Source organism: Heterodontus francisci, chromosome 14, assembly GCF_036365525.1.
Source record: "Heterodontus francisci isolate sHetFra1 chromosome 14, sHetFra1.hap1, whole genome shotgun sequence".
Lineage (NCBI taxonomy): Eukaryota > Metazoa > Chordata > Chondrichthyes > Heterodontiformes > Heterodontidae > Heterodontus > Heterodontus francisci.
Genome location: NC_090384.1, coordinates 47366469 through 47388971, shown reverse-complemented (window position 1 = coordinate 47388971; position 22503 = coordinate 47366469). Strand labels below are relative to the sequence as shown.

Genomic DNA, 22503 nt, shown 5'->3' with positions numbered 1-22503 from the left:
ACCTATTTGTGTACGTGTGAACCTCTCGTGTGTGTGTCTGCGTGTGAAAGTTGCCGAGTAGTTTTTTAAAAATTAGTTTGGTTTGATTACAATAAAGTTAACCTCTTTCTTTGTTAAACTCAAGAAAACCTGTCCGATTGGTTGTTGTTATGTTCACAGCAAGTAAGCAATCAAACACCTATTGAATTGGCCAGTACATCCACTTTAAAAAAGAATTAAACTTGTTGTGGTCAAACAACAAGAGGGAAAAGAAGGAAGCCCATCAACCCCTCCTCACCTGACCATAACAGAAATTTGGGAGAAAGCCCAAAGACAAATGGGAAATTGGAAGCGGAAAACCAAATTGATCCTGAGCAATAATTTAAAAATTTTAATACAGGTTTTCATGTGGTTTTCGGTGCTAGATTACTAAAATGTCCACATTCAAGGCCAATACCTTTGTAGAACAGAGGGAAGTAACTTGGGACAATTTAAAAGCCCTATCCCTTGAAGAGTTAAGAAGTATAGCTAGGCATGTAGAGATAAATATCCGTCCAAAAGTTAGGAAACCCGAAATCCTAAAATTTGTGGCCAACCATTTTAAAATTGACACTGGAGGACCAGAGACAGGCTGAGAGTTGGAAACGGACAGAGTAACATTAGCTAAGATACAGCTAGAACAGAGGAGACTAGAATTAGAATTCCAGAAGGAGCAACAGGAGAGAGAGTGTATCAGGAAAGGGAAAAAGAAAGAGCTTTCCAAAATCAGTTAAGGCAGCTTCAATGAACTAGAGGAAGTCTCAATACACCCAGTGAAGGCACGGCTAATGAGGGAATGACCCCTAGCTCAGGACCGAGTGCTGAACTCTTAAAGTTCTCCCAGTTGATACCAAAGTTCAACGACGGGGATGTGGAAGCATTTTTCAGCTCTTTTGAAAAGCTTGCAAAACAGTTAACGTGGCCAGTAGACAGCTGGATACTGTAATTGCAGAGCAAATGAACAGGAAAAGCCCATGAGGTTTATTCACTATTGCCTGATGAGAGTTCATCAGATTATGAGATGACTAAAAATGCTATCCTGAGTGTATACGAGCTAGTAACCGCCAAAAGTTCTCAACTCTCCGAAAGCGGCCAGAACATACTTACATCAAGTTTGAAAGGGTTAAGCAACTCGCTTTCAACCGATGGATATGGGCACTTATGTTAGAGGTCCACCTATGAAAACCTCAGAGAGATGATCCTCCTGGAGGAGTTTAAAAACTTGCTTCCCCTTTCCATAAAAAAACACAGAGGAACAAAAGGTTCCAAGAACCAGGCAGGCAGCAATCCTGGCTGATAATTATACACTTATTCATAAGCCCTTGCCCCAAAGGAAACCCTTCCCCAGTCACCTCCAAAAACCTGAAAATGATAGAAGTTGGGAGGGTGATAGGAGGATGAACAGCCATGGGCAAGAAGGGATAACTGTAAACACAGGGGGGCCTCCACAGGCCACAGAGGAAGGTGCTGAGAACAGGAGTGACGCCCGAAAGCCTGTATGTTTCCACTGTAACAAGGCAGGTCACCTTCGTGCTGACTGCTGGAAGTTAAAGGGAAAACCAAGAGGATTAGTCAGACTAGGGGCGGCACAGTGGCGCAGTGGTTAGCACCGCAGCCTCACAGCTCCAGCGACCCGGGTTCAATTCTGGGTACTGCCTGTGTGGAGTTTGCAAGTTCTCCCTGTGTCTGCGTGGGTTTCCTCCAGGTGCTCCGGTTTCCTCCCACAAGCCAAAAAGACTTGCAGGTTGGTAGGTAAATTGGCCATTATAAATTGCCACTAGTATAGGTAGGTGGTAGGGAAATATAGGGACAGGTGGGGATGTGGTAGGAATATGGAATTAGTGTAGGATTAGTATAAATGGGTGGTTGATGGTCGGCACAGACTCGGTGGGCCGAAGGGCCTGTTTCAGTGCTGTATCTCTAAACTAAACTAAACTAAACTAGTGCAGAAAAAGGGGTCCTGATGGAAAGCACAGGAGACCAGGCTGTGGCTTTAACTGTGGCAGTAAAACCCAGTATACCTACCGCTATGAGTGCGGGAGAAATTCACAAAATCCCTGAAGGTTACCAGGAGTTTGTGTCTAAAGGAAAAGTGACCTCAAGTGGGGCCAGTAAGCCCATAGTCATACTTAAGGATACAGGGGCCACACAATCCCTTCTGGGAAAAGGCATGGCCTTTCCCCTAGAGAGAGCATTGAATGAAAAAGTATTAGTAAATGGTATTGGAGGAAGTTATATGCTCATACCTTTATATCAAATGCACCTGGAGTGCTACCTTATTTCAGGATTGGTAACAGTGGGGGATTGCCCCTAGTTTACCTGTGGATGAGGCTGACTTGCTTCTTGGTAATGACGTGGCAGGAGCGAAGGTGGTAGCTTCCCCAGTGGGCTTAGACCGAACGTGGTCAGAGAAACAGAGCAGTTACGGGAAAAGGTCCCTGGCATTTTCCCTGAGTGTGTGGTGACCCAGTCCATGGCCAAACAAGCTCCATCAGAGGAAGCTGAACAGGCACTGCAGGCAGATGACCCTACTGTCTGGTTATCTGAAACCTTCTTTGGGAAGTTAGAGGAACCACAGGAAGTGTTCAGCAGGTGTTCCTTGGTCGAGGCTCAGCAAGCCGATCCAGTGTTAAAAAAGTTAGCACAGTCTGCCCAAACTGAAGCTGAAGCAGAGGGAGTTCCAGAGTGCTATGATTCCAATGGCTGGACATGTCCGTATCAGAAAAACCCAAGTCCACATCAGACAGCATTTTCACTGGCCACAACTTCACAAGGGTGTGGTGGAATTCTGTAAGACTTGCCACACGTGCCAGGTTGTGGAGAAGCCTCAACCTGCAATAAAACCTGCACCCCTAATTCCCATACCAGCTTTTGGGGAACCATTCAGCAGAGTGCTGGTGGGTTGTGTGTTGCCGCTGCCGAAAACAACATGGGACTACCAGTATCTTCTCACCATTATAGATGTGGCTACCCGATTTCCAGAGGCTATCCCGCTAAGAACTACCTCTGCCAAGGTAGTGGTGGAGGGGCTAACCTAATTCTTCACCTGATATGGGCTGCCTGCTGAGATCCAGTCGGATCAGGGCACAAATTTTATGTCCAGTGTTTTTCAAAAGGTCATGGGTAATCTATGAAAATGCAGGAGGATAAACATGCCAAGGCCAGAACATTTCAGCCTGGAGACCATGTGTTAGTGCTATTACCAATATAGGGTGAACCACTGAAAACCCTGTTCAGTGGCCCGTACAGAGTAGTAAAGAGAATTAGCAAGGTGAATTATATAATTGACACCCCAGATCGTAGGAAAAAACAATGGCTGTGCCACATCAATATGTTAAAACGGTATCACAGCCGGGAAAAGGACAAACAAGCACAAGTTTGTCAGGCAGTCAGGAAAGAGGAGGGCAAAAGTAACAGTGAGGATGAGTTAGAGGGAGGCCTGGAGGATTCCCAAATTGAATCCCCTACCATCTGGTTAGCTAACACCGAAATGCTAGGAAAATTAGACACCATACTCTCCTGTTTAAATGCAGAACAGAGAGGAGACCTAACAAGGCTGCTCACAACATTTAAAGGGATCTGTAGGGACAAACCAGCATGCATAACCCTAACCCTAAACGATGTGGATGTAGGAGAGACCCCTCCCATAAAACAAAACCCCTATCGCCTAGGTCCCAGGAAACTGACCCAGGTTCAGGAGGAAATTCAGTATCTACTGAAGCACAAGCTGATTGAGCCCAGTCAGAGCAGCTGGAGTTCCCCAGTTATACTGACGCCCAAACCCAATGGCTCAACAAGGCTCTGCATTGATTAAAGAAAGATTAATGCAGTGACCAGAACTGATTCCTCCCAATTCCCTGCCTGGAAGACTGTATAGATGGACTAGGAAATGCCACCTACATAATCAAAATAGACTTGTTAAAAGGATATTGGCAGGTTCCCTTATGGCCTCCCACTCCCACCCCCCCACCCAGCCCCGAGCTAAAGAGATCTCAGCCTTTGTCACCCCAGACAGCTTATTCCAGTGCTGGGTGATGCCCTTTGGATTAAGAAATGCCCCAGCCACCTTCCAAAGGCTGATGAACCAGATAGTGGCTGGCCTGCCCAACTTATTTATTTATTTAGAGATACAGCACTGAAACAGGTCCTTCGGCCCACCGAGTCTGTGCCGACCAACAACCACCCATTTATACTAACTCTACGGTAATCCCATATTCCCTACCACCAACCTACACTAGGGGCAATTTACAATGGCCAATTTACCTATCAACCTGCAAGTCTTTGGCTGTGGGAGGAAACTGGAGCACCCGGCCAAAACCCACGCGGTCACAGGGAGAATTTGCAAACTCCGCACAGGCAGTACCCAGAATTGAACCCGGGTCCCTGGAGCTGTGAGGCTGTGGTGCTAACCACTGCGCCACTGTGCCGCCCTGCTAACCACTGCGCCACACCGTGTAGTGTACCTGGATGATATGTTAGTGTACAGTGACACCTGGGGGACCACCTAGACCATTTAGAAGCCCTCTTCCGAAGGTTACAGTCGGCTGACCTCATGGAAAATCTTGCAAAGAGCGAGTTCACTAAAGCTCAAGTAACCTACATAGGGCATATTGTGGGTCAAGGCCTAGTGCTGCTCAGAGAAGCAAAGGTACAGGCGCTGATAGATTTTCCCATCTCCATGACCAAATAGGAAATAATGCGATCTTTGGGGATGTGTGGGTTTTACCGCACGTTTGTCCCAAACTTCAACACTATAGCCACCCCATTGACAGAATTATTACAGAAAAAAGCGAAGGTAGTGTAATCAGGGAGGTGCCAAACAGCTTTCGAGAGGCTGAAAGCCATCTTAACCGATGAACTGGTGCTGGCAGTTCCAAACTTTAACAAAACATTTAAAGTGGCAGTGGATGTGAGTGACATAGGGGTAGGTGTCGTCCTGCTCCAAGATGATGAGTCAGGCATTGAGAGACCAGTTAGATACTGCTCCAAAACAATTAAACAAACATCAAAGGAGATACTCTGTGGAGAATGAAGCCCTGGGACTGTTGCTGGCTCTCAAACACTTAGAGGTATATGTCCAAAATGGATATAGAGAGACCGTAGCTTATACCAACCACAATCCTTTGACCTTTGTGGAGAAATTCAAAATCCAGAATGCAAGGCTTTGTTGATGGAGCCTGCTTCTGCAACCTTACCAACTAAAGATTATCCACATTGTAGGGAAAAACGTGATAGCTGAGGCTTTATCTGGAGTCTAGCTCAGCACAGAATCATCCTAGATTTAAAAAAATTAACCAGAGCCTGGCTATGACAGCGTGAGACTGATGAATGAGTGTTTGAGGATGAGTGTGTGTGTGTGTGTGTGTGTGTGTGTGTGTACAGTTTCTTTTTAATTTGTGACCTCATAATGAAATGCTCTTGTCGTCACATTTCATTTCGCATGGTGGGGAGGTGTCACACCAACATGCTTGCTTGAATGATAATTTTCTTTAATCCACTGACTACAGATTTGAATTTATATATTTTTTAATGAAATTTTAAAAAGGAAGATAAAAAATACTTTGCTAGCAGTTTAAGATGGCCACCTAATTTGCAATACTGTACCCTACACTGTGAGGCCTGTGAGGTGGAGACGAAATGCCTGCTCATCCCAGCAAGAACCAAGACCCAGGAAGCTTAAGGGTACTGCTTGTTCTTTTTAGCCAGAAGAACTACACTGCGAACTACCATGCTTGAATCACTGGGTTACTGTCATGTGACAAGCCCCACCTCTGTGGTTTTAAGCTGGTGTTTCTCTGCAGCAGCAAGGAGAAGCATCTGGACTTTGACATGTGCAGACCCAAGTGGGGGTCCCCCTCTCTCTCTGTCTGCATTCTAACTTGCAAGCTTCGAATCCTGCCTGTTGACTGACCACCTTTGCATATTCCAGCTACAATCAGAAATCCCCTTGGAGGAAATCATTCGCATTGCTGTCTCCAAGAGATTCGCCAGATCAGTCATCCACCTCTTCAAACTAAAAGCTTCAGGACCACCAAATTCAACTAGAAGCCATCCGAATTACCAAACTCCACAGACTGTATACCCCTTTTTCTATGGACTCTAACTCGATCCAATCTACCCTTACCCACTCTGTAACCTATTTGTGTGTGTGTGAACCTCTAGTATGTGTGCGCGTGTGAAAGTTGGAGCGTAGTTTATTATTTTAATTAGTTTGGTTTATGTACAATAAAAGTTAACCTCTTTCTTAGTTAAACGCAAGAAAACATGTCTGATTGGTTCTTGTTATGATCATAGCAAGTAAGTAATCTAACAACTATTGAATTGGGCAGTATATCCACTTTAAAAAATAATTAAACCTGTTGTGGTCAAACAAGGGAAAAGGAGGAAGCCCTTTGACCCCTCCTCACCTGACCGTAACACTATGTATCTGAGACGTTCAATTATCACTCCAATACATGGATGGACCTCACCAATGTTCAGCTCATGTCCTGGAAAATGCTCAGGTGTAATCAGGCATGGCTGCAGAGAATAGCCTTGCTGTCCCAGAAACCAAACCAAGACTTTCTAAACAGGGTGAAGAGTGCTGACAAAATGGTTACCTTCAAACGAAGGCACTGTGGCAATTCCCCCGAAAGCAAATATTCACTTGCATGATGTGGTCATAAACAAGCTGCACCTTGAGAAACTGTGGTGGCATTAAGCAAGGGATCTCAAAGTAGTTGACAACAGCAACAAAAAAAACCATAAAAACAAGCCAGAAATACACTTCACACAGTATAAATGCTGATGCTGGGGTCTTCAAATTCTCTTCCTCATTATGCCGAGTGTGTAAGGACCTGAACCCACATTTATTCTATTCAGGCAGCAAGAGAAAACAGTGAAAATGAAGGGAAAAAAAAAATGACAATCCAGGTTGGAAAGCCTTCCATACGGTGTTGTTTTCTTAAATTATTATTGAGAAAGCCAGCTGAAAAAGTCAAGGCAAGAAGCTACCAGGTTTGCAAGAGTAGATGAGATGATGAGGAAAATCAGGGTGTCATAATCAAGTGATAGCAAGGTTGGGTATTAAAAGCCTGTAGATGGAAGTGTAGACGGAGGGATGTGAGGAATTCCATAATTTCAAGGTTCTGAAAGGATGAGTTAAGATTGGTGACAAGGTGATGAGTCTTGATATCCAAGCAGTGAGGGAGGAAGAAGAAATTTTATTTGAAGCTTAGGAAGATCAAGAGAGGAAGCTCAGAGCAGCATTGATCATGTAGTATCCACACAACAGTCAACAAATGCGAGAGAGAATTGATTTGATTCTAGAGATGACAGAAGTGATCACATAGGATCTATGTATCTTTTTGAAGTGTATCAGCCTGAAAAATATAGTTAAACTGGACCTGAATCTATAAAGAGTGCTACAGGAGAAAGATCTTCAATATTACAGGAGAAAGCCAGGTCCCACTGCTGGAGTCAGAAAGCTCTGTATTTCAGGAGAGAGAAAGATCTTTATTGCAGGGGAGAGCCAAGTCCCACTGCTACTGTCTTGCACAGATTCTTTCCAAACATTTATTTAAACTCTATTTCCTTTTCCAAACACGGGTTGCTTGTTCAGGAAATGTAGATATGGAGAGAGATTTCCTACACAGGTTCATAAGTGCGGACAGGAAACTCGCACAGCAGCTTTGGTCCAATTCAGCTGATAGGATACTAACCTTGCTCTATTTCCAGAGTGAAAGGGTTTCCCTCCCCCCCAGACAGCTGGTAATTATTAACAGTCATTATTTGTCTGTTACTTTTAAAAAAAGCCAAGAACACGAGCGTTTATATATTGTTTAGGGTTTTTTAAGGACTCACTTCTGGCTGTTCCATCCCATCAATCTACTTGCACTGGAGCTGATTCAAAAGACTCAGCTACTGTAATGTGCAATCTGTCACTCCATTGGCAACAGTACAATATAATCTTTTGCCACTTATGAAGATCCCTACTTGGAAGGAGTATGTGTCTCTGGAATTGAAACCTCTCAGACTCATCTTTCCTTTCTCTTCCTTATTTTCTCATTTCCTTTCCTGGTGGCAATGGGGCAGATTTTTCTGTACTTGTGCCTGAATACCTGGATGCAACACAGGAAAGAAAATCTGGCCGGAAGAATCACCTTATGGACCATAAGGGAACCTACTGAATTCTACGTCCATTTAAATTAATGAACAGAGAAATCAGGCAGGTTCCCATCCCTGCAAACCTTCCCACATGATTTTCCTTCATATACTGTGTCCAGGCAATTGAATATATCCAGGTACTGGAACAGAAAAATCTCCCTCAATGATTATGGTCCATGGGTGTATTTATACTCTGGCATGTCACCCAAGTGCGGTTATTCTTACTGTTTGAGTCTAGATAGTTAGGGTCAACAGAGTAATCAACTTTGGGGCACATCACAGCTGAGCTAGTCCTGTTACTTGATGTTCATACGTGTACACTTCCCAGAACACCTGGCAGATTTTCTTGTCCTTTCCCTCGATTGCGGCTCCAACCCAGATGAGCTAACTCATCACATACAAAGGACTTTGTGGTGTTTATGGTTCAGTGCACACTGCATTCACCCATGTGAAAGGGTAAGCAGTGGTCTGCTTCCGGATCGCTGCCCCTGCTCACTGTGCATGGAAGCTGTGTGGAGTTCCTCATACCCTTGATTTCCAAATCACACTCAGTGTAAAGAGCTCACTGCTATGTCTATGCCTGCATACATGAGAGAGACAGGAGGAAAGTCCAATATCACCAAGGCCAGCATGCTCGGATAATAGACCACACAATCAGAGCCAACTCAGATCTCAAGTATTTTAATTCTAGATCCCTCATAGTAGAATAGTCCAATTTTACACTGTACAACTGGCGACATGGCCCAAGAAGAAATCAGACTAACTTAGAACAGATCAACTGGAGATGGTCCCTTTACAGCAATTTCTAGCAGAGTGGGTAAGAGATTAAAGGACATCTGCAACTGTTCAGTGGTGAAAAACTGGCAAAATCCTTGGTTATACAGATTGAGAGCATGGCCTACATTTCTGGCACAGAAAAAGAAAGGTAATGAGAGGAAAGAAAGGGAGAGATAAAATCTGGAAAAGAAAAATGGGGAGAATAAGGACAGGAAGAGAGATTCAGAGATGGACAGACAAAAAGAGAAAGCCTTGAGAGAGATACATGGAAAGAGACATGGGAAGAAAGAGAAATGGGGTGAAAGAGAGAGGGATAGAACAACATGGAAAAACACAGAGACACAGACAGACAAATAGAAAGACAGGGGAGAGAGAAAGAGAACAAGGTGGGGAGAGAGTGAAAGAGATGGGAGTTGGAGACAGATAGAGAGGGAGAGTGAAGAAAAGGAGGGATGAGAAGGGAGAGAAACAGCAAACAAAAGGAGAGTAAAATATAAGACAGACAGACACATGGACATAATAGTGCCTAGAGAGAGAGAATAAGATAGAGATTAGAGAGAAATGATGAGAGAGAGCGACAGAAAAGATTGTATTGTGACACAGAACATAGAGAATATAAGAAACAGGAGTGAGGGATAAACAGACAGAAGAGAATGCGTGAGACACACCGGGAAAGCAACAGAAGCGACAGGAAGGTTTATGGCACAGAAAGAGGCCACTTGGCCCATCGTATCTGCACCAGCCAAACGACAAGCCACCCAGCCTTATCCCACCTTCCAGCATTTGTTCTGTAGCCCTGCAGGTTACAGCACTGGAGATACATATTCAGACACCTTTTAAAAGTGTTGAGAGTTTCTGCCTCAACTATCCTTTCAGGCAGTGAGTTCCAGAGCCCCACAACCCTCTGGGTGAAAAAGAATTGTCCTCATCTCCCCTCTAATTTTTCTACCAATCACTTTAAATCTATGCCGCCTAGTTACTGACCTCTCAGCTGAGATAAATAGGCCCTTCACCTTCACTCTAGCCAGGCCCCTCACAATTTTGTACATTTCAATCAAATCTCCCCTCAGCCTTCTCTGTTCCAAGGAGAACAACCCCAGCCTATCCAATCTTTCCTCATAGCTGCATTTTCCAGTCCCTGCAACATCCTTGTAAATCTCTGCTGTATCCTCTCTAGTGCAATTACATCCTTTCTGTAATGAGGTGACCAGAACTGCACACAGTACACAGTGCTCAAGTTGTGAAAAAAAGATAGGAGTGAGAGGGATAGAGTGGGAGAGACAGAGGAGAGAGGAGAAAGAGAGACAGGACAGACAGCCAGAGAGAGAGGTTAAGAAAGTGATGAGAGAGAGAGAAAAAGAGAAAGCCAAAAAAGGAGAAAAATTGAAAGAACAGTGAGAGACACACCAGGAGATAGAGATGGGGATAGATGAGGAGTGGAGAGGGAAAGAGAGATAGGAAAGTGAGGGAGGGACAAGAGAAGATGAAGATGGAGAATGCCAAAGAGACAAAGAAAGAGCATGATTAAGGACAGTCAGATTATTAAAGCTCACTGAAACTTTATATATCTGCTGCTGTTCCATTACACAGAAAAGCCCTCATCTGGAAGACGTACACTCCTTATATTAGACCAGCTCCATCATCAATGTCAATTGTCCTGCCCTCAAGTATTGATGCTTCTACTATGGTATGTGTGACTGTTACCAGATTTATAACACAGTACTAGGTGCCAGTGAGGTGGCTGGTTTTATCAAATAAATATTGTGAAGGAGCTGTCAAAAAATACACAAATAATATGGTATATCAGAAGGGAGTGAATTGTCAGATTATCCCTGGGGCTTGTACAGTAACTTTGAACAAAATGCCTTCAGTGCAGTGTTAACCGATACAGTGGAGCCTGTTTATTATCATACCTCTATATTCCATCATATATAGATTGTTCTAGAACATTAAAGCATCACTATCATATTGTCACAGAATCATTGAACCAGACATTTTTGCTTACAGCTGCTCAGTTAGCCACCTTGGTGCAATGCCCTCTATTATCCAATGAATCTTTTCACCCATTCTCTGACAGACACATAGAAATCTGCCTGCTTTTCTCACCTGTTAAGCAATATTTTTGCCCCCTCAATTCTTAAACTTACCTCCTTCCTGTACAGCTCTCTTTAGTTACTGATAATAAAGGGCTCCACTGTACCTATGCTCTGAAATAGTCTCCTGTGTGAGTGTTTTAAGCATTAAAATATCTCACCTGTGCCGTGTTCTGTGAATGAAGAACAGAGGAATCAGAGACAGCTGGAGATGACATGTGAACAGTCTCTACACACAGTCAATAATAATCTAGGGCTAGGAACTATCCCTTATTGCTATCCACCCATTGTTAGTAGCCTCATTGCTGGCAATAATTGTACCAATCAATTATCAGTCATTTCATTCCTGGTAATGATCCACCATTTGTAATAATATTTAGTAACAATGCATTATTACCACCTACCCATTGTTAATAACCACCCTTTGCTGGTAATAATTAATTGTTAGTAACTCTACTGTGTTAGCAATCACCCAACGTTACTATCATTTCTAAATAGATACAGTTATTAACAATTTGTCGGTAGTAATTGTCCATTATTAGTAACTATCCAGTAGCTTAATAATGACCAAATTGTTAAGTATCCACTGCCAGCAATAATCCATTCTTAGTGATAATCCAGTTTCTAATAATTCTTTGTCCAAATAATCCACTTTAGTTTCTTTGTTTTCCAGTTACTTTTGCAGCTCTGTTTTGTTTTTCAGCTGATTCTTTACAAGGTATTTGCTCCAGTAATTGAACAGTCAGACACACAATTATATTTCACACTGTTTTTAGGTAACAACATGTTCTGCATACAGAATGTACTGTCTACCCAGTTCTGGGCCACTGGCTAAATTCCAATAGCCTTCAATGTGCTTTATTAAGAGCAGTCAGCCTGCCAGATGGAGGATGTGTGTCAATTGCATAAACTCCACCTGTGAGCGTGGAGAGCAAATATATGTTCCACGTCTCTGTAGCATCCAATCCCATTCCCTTATCTCTCCCCTAACCCCGACAACCCCAGCAGCCACTGGACTATAGTGGCTCTCAAGGAAAACATCTGGGTGAGCCACCAGCACCAATGCACGGTGGCCTGCTCTCCAGGTTGATTGAGAGGAGTGAGACAGTGATACTGGAGGGGGCACGATTACCTCAGACACACAGAGCACAGCAAACTTATTAAGCACTGCTGGGCTAAGTGTATTCTATTCACTCTATATGGGAGGTATAAAAACTTAAAATCTGCCACTTGTGAAAACCAGACACAATAAAGTCACTATAACTTGTGCATGATTTAAATATTCCTAGAAATTGATGGTGTAATAGTCCATAATGCCACATCAGGTAAAAACTGATAATCACTCCTGTCTGGTGATGTCTAACTTATGAGAGCTCCTCAATGTTAGGCACTGAGCAAAATGCTACAATTCACTCCCATCTTATATATAGGGTCTATTTGTGCCTTGGTGTCAGCTTCTGTACATGTACAGTGCACATCAGGTAAAAATAAACTATCACTCCTGTCTGATACTGTGTGGCTTGAGCGCACCTTAGTGCCAGCTCCCGCATAATACTCAGTAGCTTGGATAAGGTGTTTACGTGCTCAGGTAGTTATTTTGGAGAGCAGCACATGACATGTTGTTAATGAAGGAGCCAGAATTGATTTGTATAGACCTCAGATAAGTGCAGCAATTTAACATAGGAGAAAATGTCCAGCGTGCATTGTAGGAGTTTTCGAGAACCCTCCTGCCACTGTCAGCTTCTATAGGTATAAACAAAGGGGATTCCATTTAAATTGGCATGATCTCCTCTGGTTGCTCAGTGTATTAAAGCCCCCCTCACTGTAGTACTGAGCAGGACAGACCCGGACTGTCACAGGTTCCAAAATGCATTGTGCTGACTTGAACCATCTCAGCCAGGGCAGCAGCAGGGTTGGTTAGTCCAACTGTCCTCAGTGTGCCCAAGTTAGGGAGCGTAAAAGTCAGCCTGGATTCATTCTCAATGGATATGCGATGACTCCTTCTGGAAAATGCCTCTATGTGGAAATCAGGTGTGGACAGAATCAGCTTTAGTTGTGATGCCTCTTATGGTAAAATAGCCTGTAGATAATCTCTGTCTACACTCCTACAAAAATTGGCACTCAGATGAAGTATCAGAAAGCTAGTAATACCATGAAATCAGCAGGAAGGCATATTGTGCTAGCAACTTGTTCCCAGGAAGTCATATACTGCTGATGATATCCCACTAGTCCTACAAATGCTGACAGAATGTAACATCCCACTGCTGATATCCCGCTATCCCATAATTTCCTGTAGACATTAGCAGGAAGTAGCATTCTACTGGAAATATCCCACAATTCTCTACACATACTCATGTGACATATGCATTAACCCACATATAGTCACAGTTTACTGAGTAACAACTCATGGAGTAATAGCGGAATAAGGCATGACCACTAAGACGGTTAGTTCCTAATGTCACTCAGTAAAACATTTCAGAAAACAAGAGCATCGCGAACAAAACATTTGAAGGTACAGTGACAGCTGTGACCTAAGATCATGTGGCATTCCAGGAATCACTAAAGATAATAACCAGGCATAGAGTGCTATCACACAGGTTATGTAGACTGTACATGTGTCATGCGTGAGTTAGAAATATTCTTACCCGAACAATGATTCTTTCAGAGATCTGAGCAGCCACAAGGTGATTCTGATTCTGAGCCTGAACTTGAAGGGCTACTACCAACATGAAATACCTGAGAAATGAGGAAGGAATCAGAAAGAGGAAGAGATGGATAAGCAAAAGAGGGGGAGGAGAGAGTCAGAGATAGAAAGAGACAGATGAGTTCAGAAAATGGATGAAGAGATAAGGGAGAGAATGAAGAGAAAGATGGAAATAGACAGGTGCAGAAATGAGGGTTAGAGATGAAAGGAGTGAAACAAAGAAAGAGAAAGGGAGAGAGTAAACGATAGAAAAAGAGATGGAAGGTGAATGAGTGAGAAAAAGGGAGAGTATTAATAAACAATATTTATATATATCATACATAGATATATATCTATATGTGCACAACAGTTATGTTCCTCTATTTTATAGCACTTTTTCTCACATAATCTTTCCTTTCCTACCCAATATCTTCATTGTAACTCTACTATAAAATCTTGATGCTTCCTGTTACTCAACATGCAGCCGCTAAAAAAAGGATGTTCCTGTCCTTTTTAGTATGTTCGCCTGTAAAAGTATCATACTTACTATTGCTGCAATAAAAGATGATATGGAGACTCATCTTTATTCTCAGTGGAGATCAGGTGGTTAGTGGATGGAATGATCTGGTGGCCCGTCTGATATTCTCAGCAAAAAGCCTGAGTCTTTATGATGATCGGGCCTTATTTGCATCTGATTATTGAACTGTAAGATCACAGATTAGGATGGGGGGTGGGGGTGGGGGGGTGCAGGGCTGGGCGGAAATCCTGTGGCTCCTCTATGGAGCCAAGCTTTAAAGCCCAGACTTAAAATTGGGGAGCCACAAAGGGACTGGCTGTGGGTTGGAATACATATTCCACCTAGCCCCACAAAGATTACTTTGAAAACTTAACTGTGCGGTTTCTGCTGCAGCTACTTTACGTCTAGTAGCAATGAGTGGAGGATGCATAGCACACATTCTACCCATTGGTACTTGAAATTCCTGGTAGCACTTTCATATCCTTAGGAGGTCACAAAGTGCTTAAAAGAAGTACAAAAGAAATGCCAATATCCATAAACCCAACACCCAGCACAATTCATCACCTTCAGGTTCCTCCCATTGGTATCTGAAAATTGCAAGAGTCCTGTCAATATGTCATAGGATCTCAAACTGCTTGCCAATGTGCCGTCTGTTTACATGTTCACTTAGAAATGGCAGTGGTGCACACGGTTCAGGAGTGGGAGTGAGGCACCAAGTTCAGTGTGGTGATTTTCAAAGAACCACCACTCCAATTCCACATGGTGGAGGCATCGAATATCAGCCAAACTCTAACAAGAATGTCTGCTGTTTAAACCTTAGTTTTCATGGAACATGGATCACCTCTGAGAATCCCAAGGTAATGCTGCCAATTTAGACAAATTTACTTAGCATCCATCTTGGGCCTCTGTCCCATAAAGATTTAAGAGGAGTATTTATCTTGATTCATCTTTGCTCAATTTTCCATTAGATATTTCTGTCGCTTTTCTCTCTTCCGCACCTGATGGTGCTGACTGTTGCTGGGGTGTGGGTTCATGGGTGTTGGCTGCTATTTTGATACCTTTTCTAAGAGCTTTGGGACCTCATACGGATGTGAAAGTTCCACATAAATGCAAGTTCTCTCTTTTTTTTATTTCTTCGCAGAATGTGAGCATCGCTGGCGAGGCCAGAATTTATTGCCCATCCCTAATTGCCCTTGAGAAGGTGGTAGTGAGCTGCCTTCTTGAACTGCTGCAGTTCATGTGGTGTAGGTGCACCCATTGTGCTTTTTTCTGTAGCAGTTTGATACAACTGAATGGCTTGCTATTCTAGTTCAGAGGGCAATTAATAATCAACCACATTGCTGTTGATTTGGAGTCACTTGTAGGCCAGATCGGGTAAGGATGGTAGATATCCTCCCCTGAAGGACACTAGTGAACCAAATGGGTTTTTATGACAAGCCAGTAGTTTCATGATCATTATTAATGAGACTAGCATTTTATGCCAGATTTATTAATTAATTGAATTTAAATTCCCCCAGCTGCCATGGTGGGATTTGAACTCATGTCTCTGCAGCATTAGTACAGGCCTCTGGATTACTAGTCCAGTAACATTACCACTATGCCACCATCCCCCTTTCAAACAGTGAGCATTGGCCAGTATTTACTCGTGAAAGGTATCACCAGCACAGGAAGCTGGCTGATGTTCCGTCTCCATAGAATAGGGATGCTGAGTGGGTATTAACCATCTTCTTGGTCTATGGTCCTATAAACCAGAACACATCAGTAGAAATGGAAATCCTATCAGTTTTGCAGGACCCGACGACATCCATTACAGTACTCACCTCTGGTCTGGATTGGGTTTGCCTTTCTTCCTCATGTTGTTAGCCGTTGTTTCACTGAAATGTAACCTTCCAACGGTGACCTTTGTGACCTGATCAGAAGGGATGTTAATCCTATGGAATCAAAAACCTCCATCAATATCCTACATCTTTCAATATCCTTCAGTACATGTTAATACTGCCACAATCTCTCCATTTCCTTAGCACCTCTCAAAACCCATGACCATCTCCCATTATCCCACAATGTCCCTATTTATCCCACATCATCAATATTTCTCAAGATCCCTAAATATCCATGAGCATCTCTAAGTATCTCTCATATTCGCATGCACCTCTTTTCATTCCTGCCCATCCTTCAAGTCCACTTGAACATTTTTCAATAGCCATTAAAGTTTGATGTTCACTTTTCATCTTTACCTTACTGTATGTTGCCCGATTTCTCATTTGAAAGCAAGAAAAAAGCCCACAATATGCCATATAAAAGGACAGAATTATTGCTGAACAAACTTTGTGAAGTTGTCAACTATTCAGATTGTGTTTGCTCTTTGTAGCTACTGGAGCCAAGCTGAGATATTACTTGTCACTCCCAACAGCAATGTAAATGTATTTAGTAATCTGAGGGGTTTAAGGTCCGTCTAACCCCTCATTTTGCAAGAGTAGGGTGAGTGAGACTGCAGCCAGTGCTGGTCAGTGCATAACAAATAGCTACAGAAGAAGGTATGGCGTATGACTGTTTTAAGGACTAGGCTGTTGGTAGCTTAGTACCATGTGAAAAGAAAGGGTTGCATTTATACAATTCTTTATCACATCTCTTAAATACCTTAAAGCTCTTGCATTCCCTTGAAGAACAGTGACAGTCGTACATAGGCAAAGATGCCAACCATTTTGTGCACAGTGATACCCCACAATAACAAGATTAGTGACCAGTTAACCTAGTTTGCTAATTGTATTTTTTGAGGGGAAAATCTGAGCCAAGAAAAAAGAATTCGCTACTTTTCCTCAAATTGTGCCATGTTTCCTTTAACAACTTCAGTTTAATAACATTTCATCCAAAAGACCAATGTAGCACTCCATTAGTATCACATTAAAGTGTCTGCCTAAATGGTGTGCTCGAGTCCTCGAACTGGGCTTGAATCTACAGTCTTCTGAGTGCCGTTGAGTGAGCCAAGCTGGCATCCGGATAGGCAAATAAAAGTGATTTTCCATTGTTTGGAAGGATTGTTCCAATTCCTAAAATGCACAATGAACACCTGTGTGGCTTATACTTACGTGACTGGGTTGAATGGCCGTTTGCTGCGGTCTGACTGTGACTGCTCAATGTTGATGCTCTGGTTCATTGCCTCCAACTACCAAAGAACAGTATTAAACAATCATTAAAACAATATACATCCCTGCTCTTTTTCAACTTTACTGATCTACAAAAGGATTCAATTCCAACCAAATTCTATCCAAAAGACAATGTGAGAAAGGGATTTGAAATGGTCCCAACATGACTGTCTCCTGCCACTTCAAGCGGCAACAATTCCAATCTGACATTTTGCTTCAAGATGAACTTGCATCTTCATTTTTTATAAAATTTCTAACCCTCCAATTTTCATGAGAAACAACTAAAATAGCTGACAATGGGCCTTAAGTGGAAAAACACATTGCCCTTTATGACTTTGGGATGTGAGTTTAAAGCCATCCCAAACAAATGAAAGTTAAGTTTCCTTGCCTGTTATATGAATTTACAGCAACCAACTCAACAATGAATTGGCAATCTCACTAATTCTCCTATCCTCCTTAAATATTCACTCTGTCCCCCAACGATACACTTTGACTCCAATAAGTTTAGGATGCACTGCAGCAACTCACCAAAGCTTCTTCGACAGCACCTCCCAAACACACCATCTCTACCACCCAGAAGGACAAGCCGGTGCATGGGAACACCATCACCTCTGAGTTCCCCTCCAAGTCACACACCATCCTGCCTTGGAAATATATCATCATTCCTTCATTGTTGCTGGGCCAAAATCCTGCAACTACCTCCCCTACAGTGGAAATAGTAGTACCACACTGACTATAGGGGTTAAAGAAGGCAGCTCACCACCAGCTTCTAAGGGCAACAAGGAATAAGTAATAAATGCTGGTCTTGCTAATGATGCCCACATCCCATGAATGATTAGAGTAAGAGAAGCTGCATGATAGCAGTGTGGGAAGCAATAAGATGTCACACTGATGCAATAGGATGTTCTTCCAAGAGCAAAACAAACCAGGTGGGCAGTGGACAGGGCAATTGCACCACCCATCCAAGGGCTCTAACCAGAGGCCTGAACCATTTTCATGATTGAGTTTTATTTGAATTTAATTGGCAAGCTATCGGTACTCAATTATTGTTAACAGGCAGCTCGCTGAACATGGGTGATGAAGGGTAGGAAATTTGGACCGGTATCCAAACAAATATAAAAAATACCATCATCGTCCCTGGCTAAGGCCTCAATAATTTGTAGACATCAGCTCTATAGCCAGTCATTCACAGAAAACTACTTTGTCTCCACACTGAGTACTTTGGTAAGATTGGTAAATGGAAGAAAAGGCATCTAAGGATCAAATATATCCAGTAGTAAAGCTCTCTTACTCCCACCCCTTCCCCACCAATAAATATCACCCACCTTTACACCATGCAACTTCAGGAAGAAACAATCGATTGGTTTGAGCCCCTCAGGGGTTTTCACGTATTTAGGGTCACCCATCATGCCGACATAAACAGTAACCTGGAAGTGGTTCTTCTTTTGGCAGACAAAAGCATCATCAGGGACAGAGAAGTTAAAGCCTTTGTCAGCATCTACTCTATAGCTGGGATTGGGTCTGTAAAAGAAATGAGAAAATTTAAAAGAAATACTAACACCAGCTAATGTATAACTACAGACATTGGACCACAATGAGTTGCATTTACATAATGCCTTTAATGTAGACAGTGGCCCATGATGCTTTTATAGACAAAAGAACTAAAGGAGTGCCCCCATTCTGCCAAATATCTCGATAAACAATAGCATGACATAAAAATATAAACAGAAAGTCCTTGCTCCATACAACGGCTACTAGAATGTATCATATGCTGACATGTGATTCTCCTTTCTTTATGGATGGCAGACCAGATGAACACACTTACCAGTTTGAGACACATGAGTGAATCAATTTGTGGGGCTGGATTTTCAAATGCTCATGGGGGTGAGGTTGGGTGCGGGCATGCTTTGAAAATTGCGCTCTGGATGGTGTGCCAGTCCGATGCCTCCAGAACGCATTGCAATTTTCAAAGCGAAGGTTGGGTGGTGGGGGGTGGGGGAGGGGGTGTGCCACCAACCTGCTCACCTCCAATTAACTGACTGTGAAGCTCGTTGAACAACTTGTTAACGGGCTGGAGAGGGCCAGAAGGAAATTTTCAAAGTGGCAAATAGGAAGAGCGAACGGTCTGGGGAACCTGTCAGGGGCACTGCGGGGAGCCATAATGTGACGTAGCTGCTGAATTAAAGTGTTGAAGAAAAAGAGTTATTCACACCGAGGTGCTCAAGCAGTGGCACAAAATTGCCATTGCTTGAGCAGCATGGATCAAGTACATTGTGATTAACCATTTGGCCACTTGTATGCACCGTAATGCAGCTGCCCTGCTGTTCTCTTGCCTGCTCCAATCTTCAAGGCAATGGCAAGCCCAGTCATGGCTTCCACCTGCCTTTCAGCATCGTACTCCACAGCCAGTTCCCACCTCCAAGCAGTTCCTGGGGCCACTAATAAGGAGCTTTGCATATTAAATAACCACATTAGTGACATAAGACACGGCACGGGGTCGGAACCCAGGAATGATGCAGGCATCAGATTCCCAACACGGATTGAAAATCCAGTCCTAGGTTTGTGATTTCAGTAGAAATGAAAATTGGGTGGTTTCTAGAACATGCTGATCTGCAAACCTGGTTTTACACCCAGGCAACAATTATCCTATATGTGAAAAGAGAGGGAAATAAAACACTTAAAATTGACTCCAACTTTCTATCACAACTATTCTTGTCTCTATTTTATCAAAAATGTATATACAACCTTTCCCTGAACTTTCTTCTCACCTACAAGTATCCCACCTTTCTCCTTCTTCTATTGCCACAGTGTTGAAATCATATTCATTGCATTGCCTCCTACTCTAACTCATTCTTTCCAAACCTGAAACTCCCCCTCTCTGTCAGTCTTCTCCTCTTCCTCTTTTAAAATCTAAGCTTGGTGTCCCTAACCACTTCTATCTCCTAACCTTTTCAATCTTGGTGGTGGTGTGTGCTCTGAGCCTTGACCCTTCATTTGGGCTTCTCAATCAAATAACCTTTTCATCCACAAGGAGGCAAAGTTCACTGCCCACCCGGGAAGAGTAATAGATTTACTGCAGAGAGGAATGCTAATTTAAAAAAATAGGGTCTTGACCTTCCTAAACCAGAATGATATTTCTGGACCAAAATCAATAACTGCTCAGGATCTCATTTCCATTTTCTTGTTGAACATGTGGATCCTTACTATTCTGAAGATATGCAGTTTTACTGGGAGATGCTGTGCAATCAAAACAACATGTGAAGATCAAAAGCAGATTGTAACGACATTCAATGATATACAGGCCACACAAAATTGTACAGGCTTTCAGATTGCCTCTGTGTGGTTTCACAATAAACAGCTGCAATACTAACACCATGGTGCCATTTATATTGTCCTATGTGGTTTTATACTACTCTGTACAAGAACATGTTAATGCACTAAAGCAAAGTAGTGCAATATAACCTGAATTTTTTTGATGTAGCCATTTTTCTAAAACCGATATTTGCAAAATTCACCACCTTCAAAATAAAGAGGTAATATGGGATATGTCATAGTCAACGATTAGAGACCCACATTGGCGCATGGCATTGTTAGACAATTCTGTATACCTGACGAGAAGCTCATTTCAACACTATAACCACCAAAACCAGCACACACACACTATCATTTACATGCAGTCAGACTTAACATTTGGTTCCATTGTTGGCCAGGCAAATAAGCATATTAATTCATTCCTGGATTAAATGGATTGTGTTATAAGCTGGGAGATAATCACAGGATTCAAATAGTTTTTATATATATACATAATATATATATCTCAAGGATACATTTTAAAAGGCCTCAGTTGGGGTGGGAGGGGAAGAGGGATAAATTAGAAAAAAAAGCAAAAGCAAATAGAGATGAAGTGGAATCCCAGAGGGTCAGTCCTTTAATAACTTAGAAATATTTGACAGCTCCGTTGACAGTAACACTGCACCCACAAAAATGCAAGGAATGTACTTGCAGCAGGTTCACAACCAGTTGCTAGGAAACCAACCCCAATATTCCCAAGATCAGCCAAGAAATCACAACTCCAACAGGAATGTTTAAGCTCACATTTAAACACACGTCAGCTACAGACAGCTCTAAGCATGTGTTTTCTGTCAATCAGCAGCAGACAGAGCAGTCTGCCAGGCAAAAGAAAATACAGCTAGTTCCATCAAACAGTTCCTCAAACAGGGCATATACAGCACTGACAGACATCCAGGAGTTCACATGCAGCCATTTTTCATACTGAAGTTTTACAAGCACTCTACAGAAAAATCCTGAGTTTACACTTTTGCTCATTCCTCTTTTTCTCCCTCTTGCTCTCTCTTTTTTAACCTGTTCAAATGCCAACTGCAGCTTTCAACTCTCAGCTGAGATACTTATTCAAATATTTCCGTTCCTGAGTTAGCTTAAACTGTATTGTGTAGCTAATTTATCAGATGGCACTAAGTTTGTGTTGGAGTTACTGAGGTCCCGTAGCTGTATTAGGTGATCAACCACTCAAAAAAAAAGTTCAGGTTGGTTGCAAGGAGAGGAATGAGGGTACAGGTACTGTGCAGCTTGTGTTGGCGCCTGCACATGTCCAGTACACAACAGGTATAAGGTGACAATTCAGTTCACTTCTGTATGGTTCATGTGTACCTTTATGTAAGTTTTTGCATGTGTACATTGCAAGTGATAAAAAGGGAGCAAGTGATGCTTCTGCCTGTCCCAAGAATTAATTTGGCCCCTGCAGCTCTCTCCGCTCTGTGCGGCTTGCTGATAGAATCATGCATATCAGGACAGTGCAGCCACAGCACAGAAAGCTGTTGTCCTTCTGGTTAAAAATTCTTTCTCCGTCAGGACTCTGTTAAACTTCATCTTTTGCTGAGTGTTTGTAGAAGAGTGGGTGATGGGATTTAAACCACATGCTGTGGCCTCTTGTCCCATGTGTAATGCACATTAATAAATGGGTCTGACAGCAACAAGGAGCAGCTGTGTGGAAACTCCGAGCAGCAACCTCAACAAAATCAGCAAGAAGTCAGTCATCACTACGCTGATCTATAAAGGGTTTAAGACTGAGGAATGCGCACGCTGAGTAAATGAAAAAGGGGGGAGACG

At 42.7% G+C, this 22503-nt stretch overlaps 1 protein-coding gene across 5 annotated transcripts in view; it reads right to left on the bottom strand.

Moving 5' to 3' along the window:
• myrf (myelin regulatory factor) overlaps positions 1 to 22503 on the bottom strand; it is a 368359-nt gene that overhangs the window by 73152 nt on the left and 272704 nt on the right. For all 5 annotated transcript variants that reach the window (XM_068046165.1, XM_068046166.1, XM_068046167.1 and 2 more), the window contains 4 exons: positions 18702 to 18897; positions 17320 to 17396; positions 16054 to 16164; positions 13679 to 13769 (listed from right to left, as the gene is read on the bottom strand). In XM_068046165.1, the coding sequence (XP_067902266.1) occupies positions 13679 to 13769; positions 16054 to 16164; positions 17320 to 17396; positions 18702 to 18897 (475 nt within the window). The remainder of the gene's footprint in view (positions 1 to 13678; positions 13770 to 16053; positions 16165 to 17319; positions 17397 to 18701; positions 18898 to 22503) is intronic.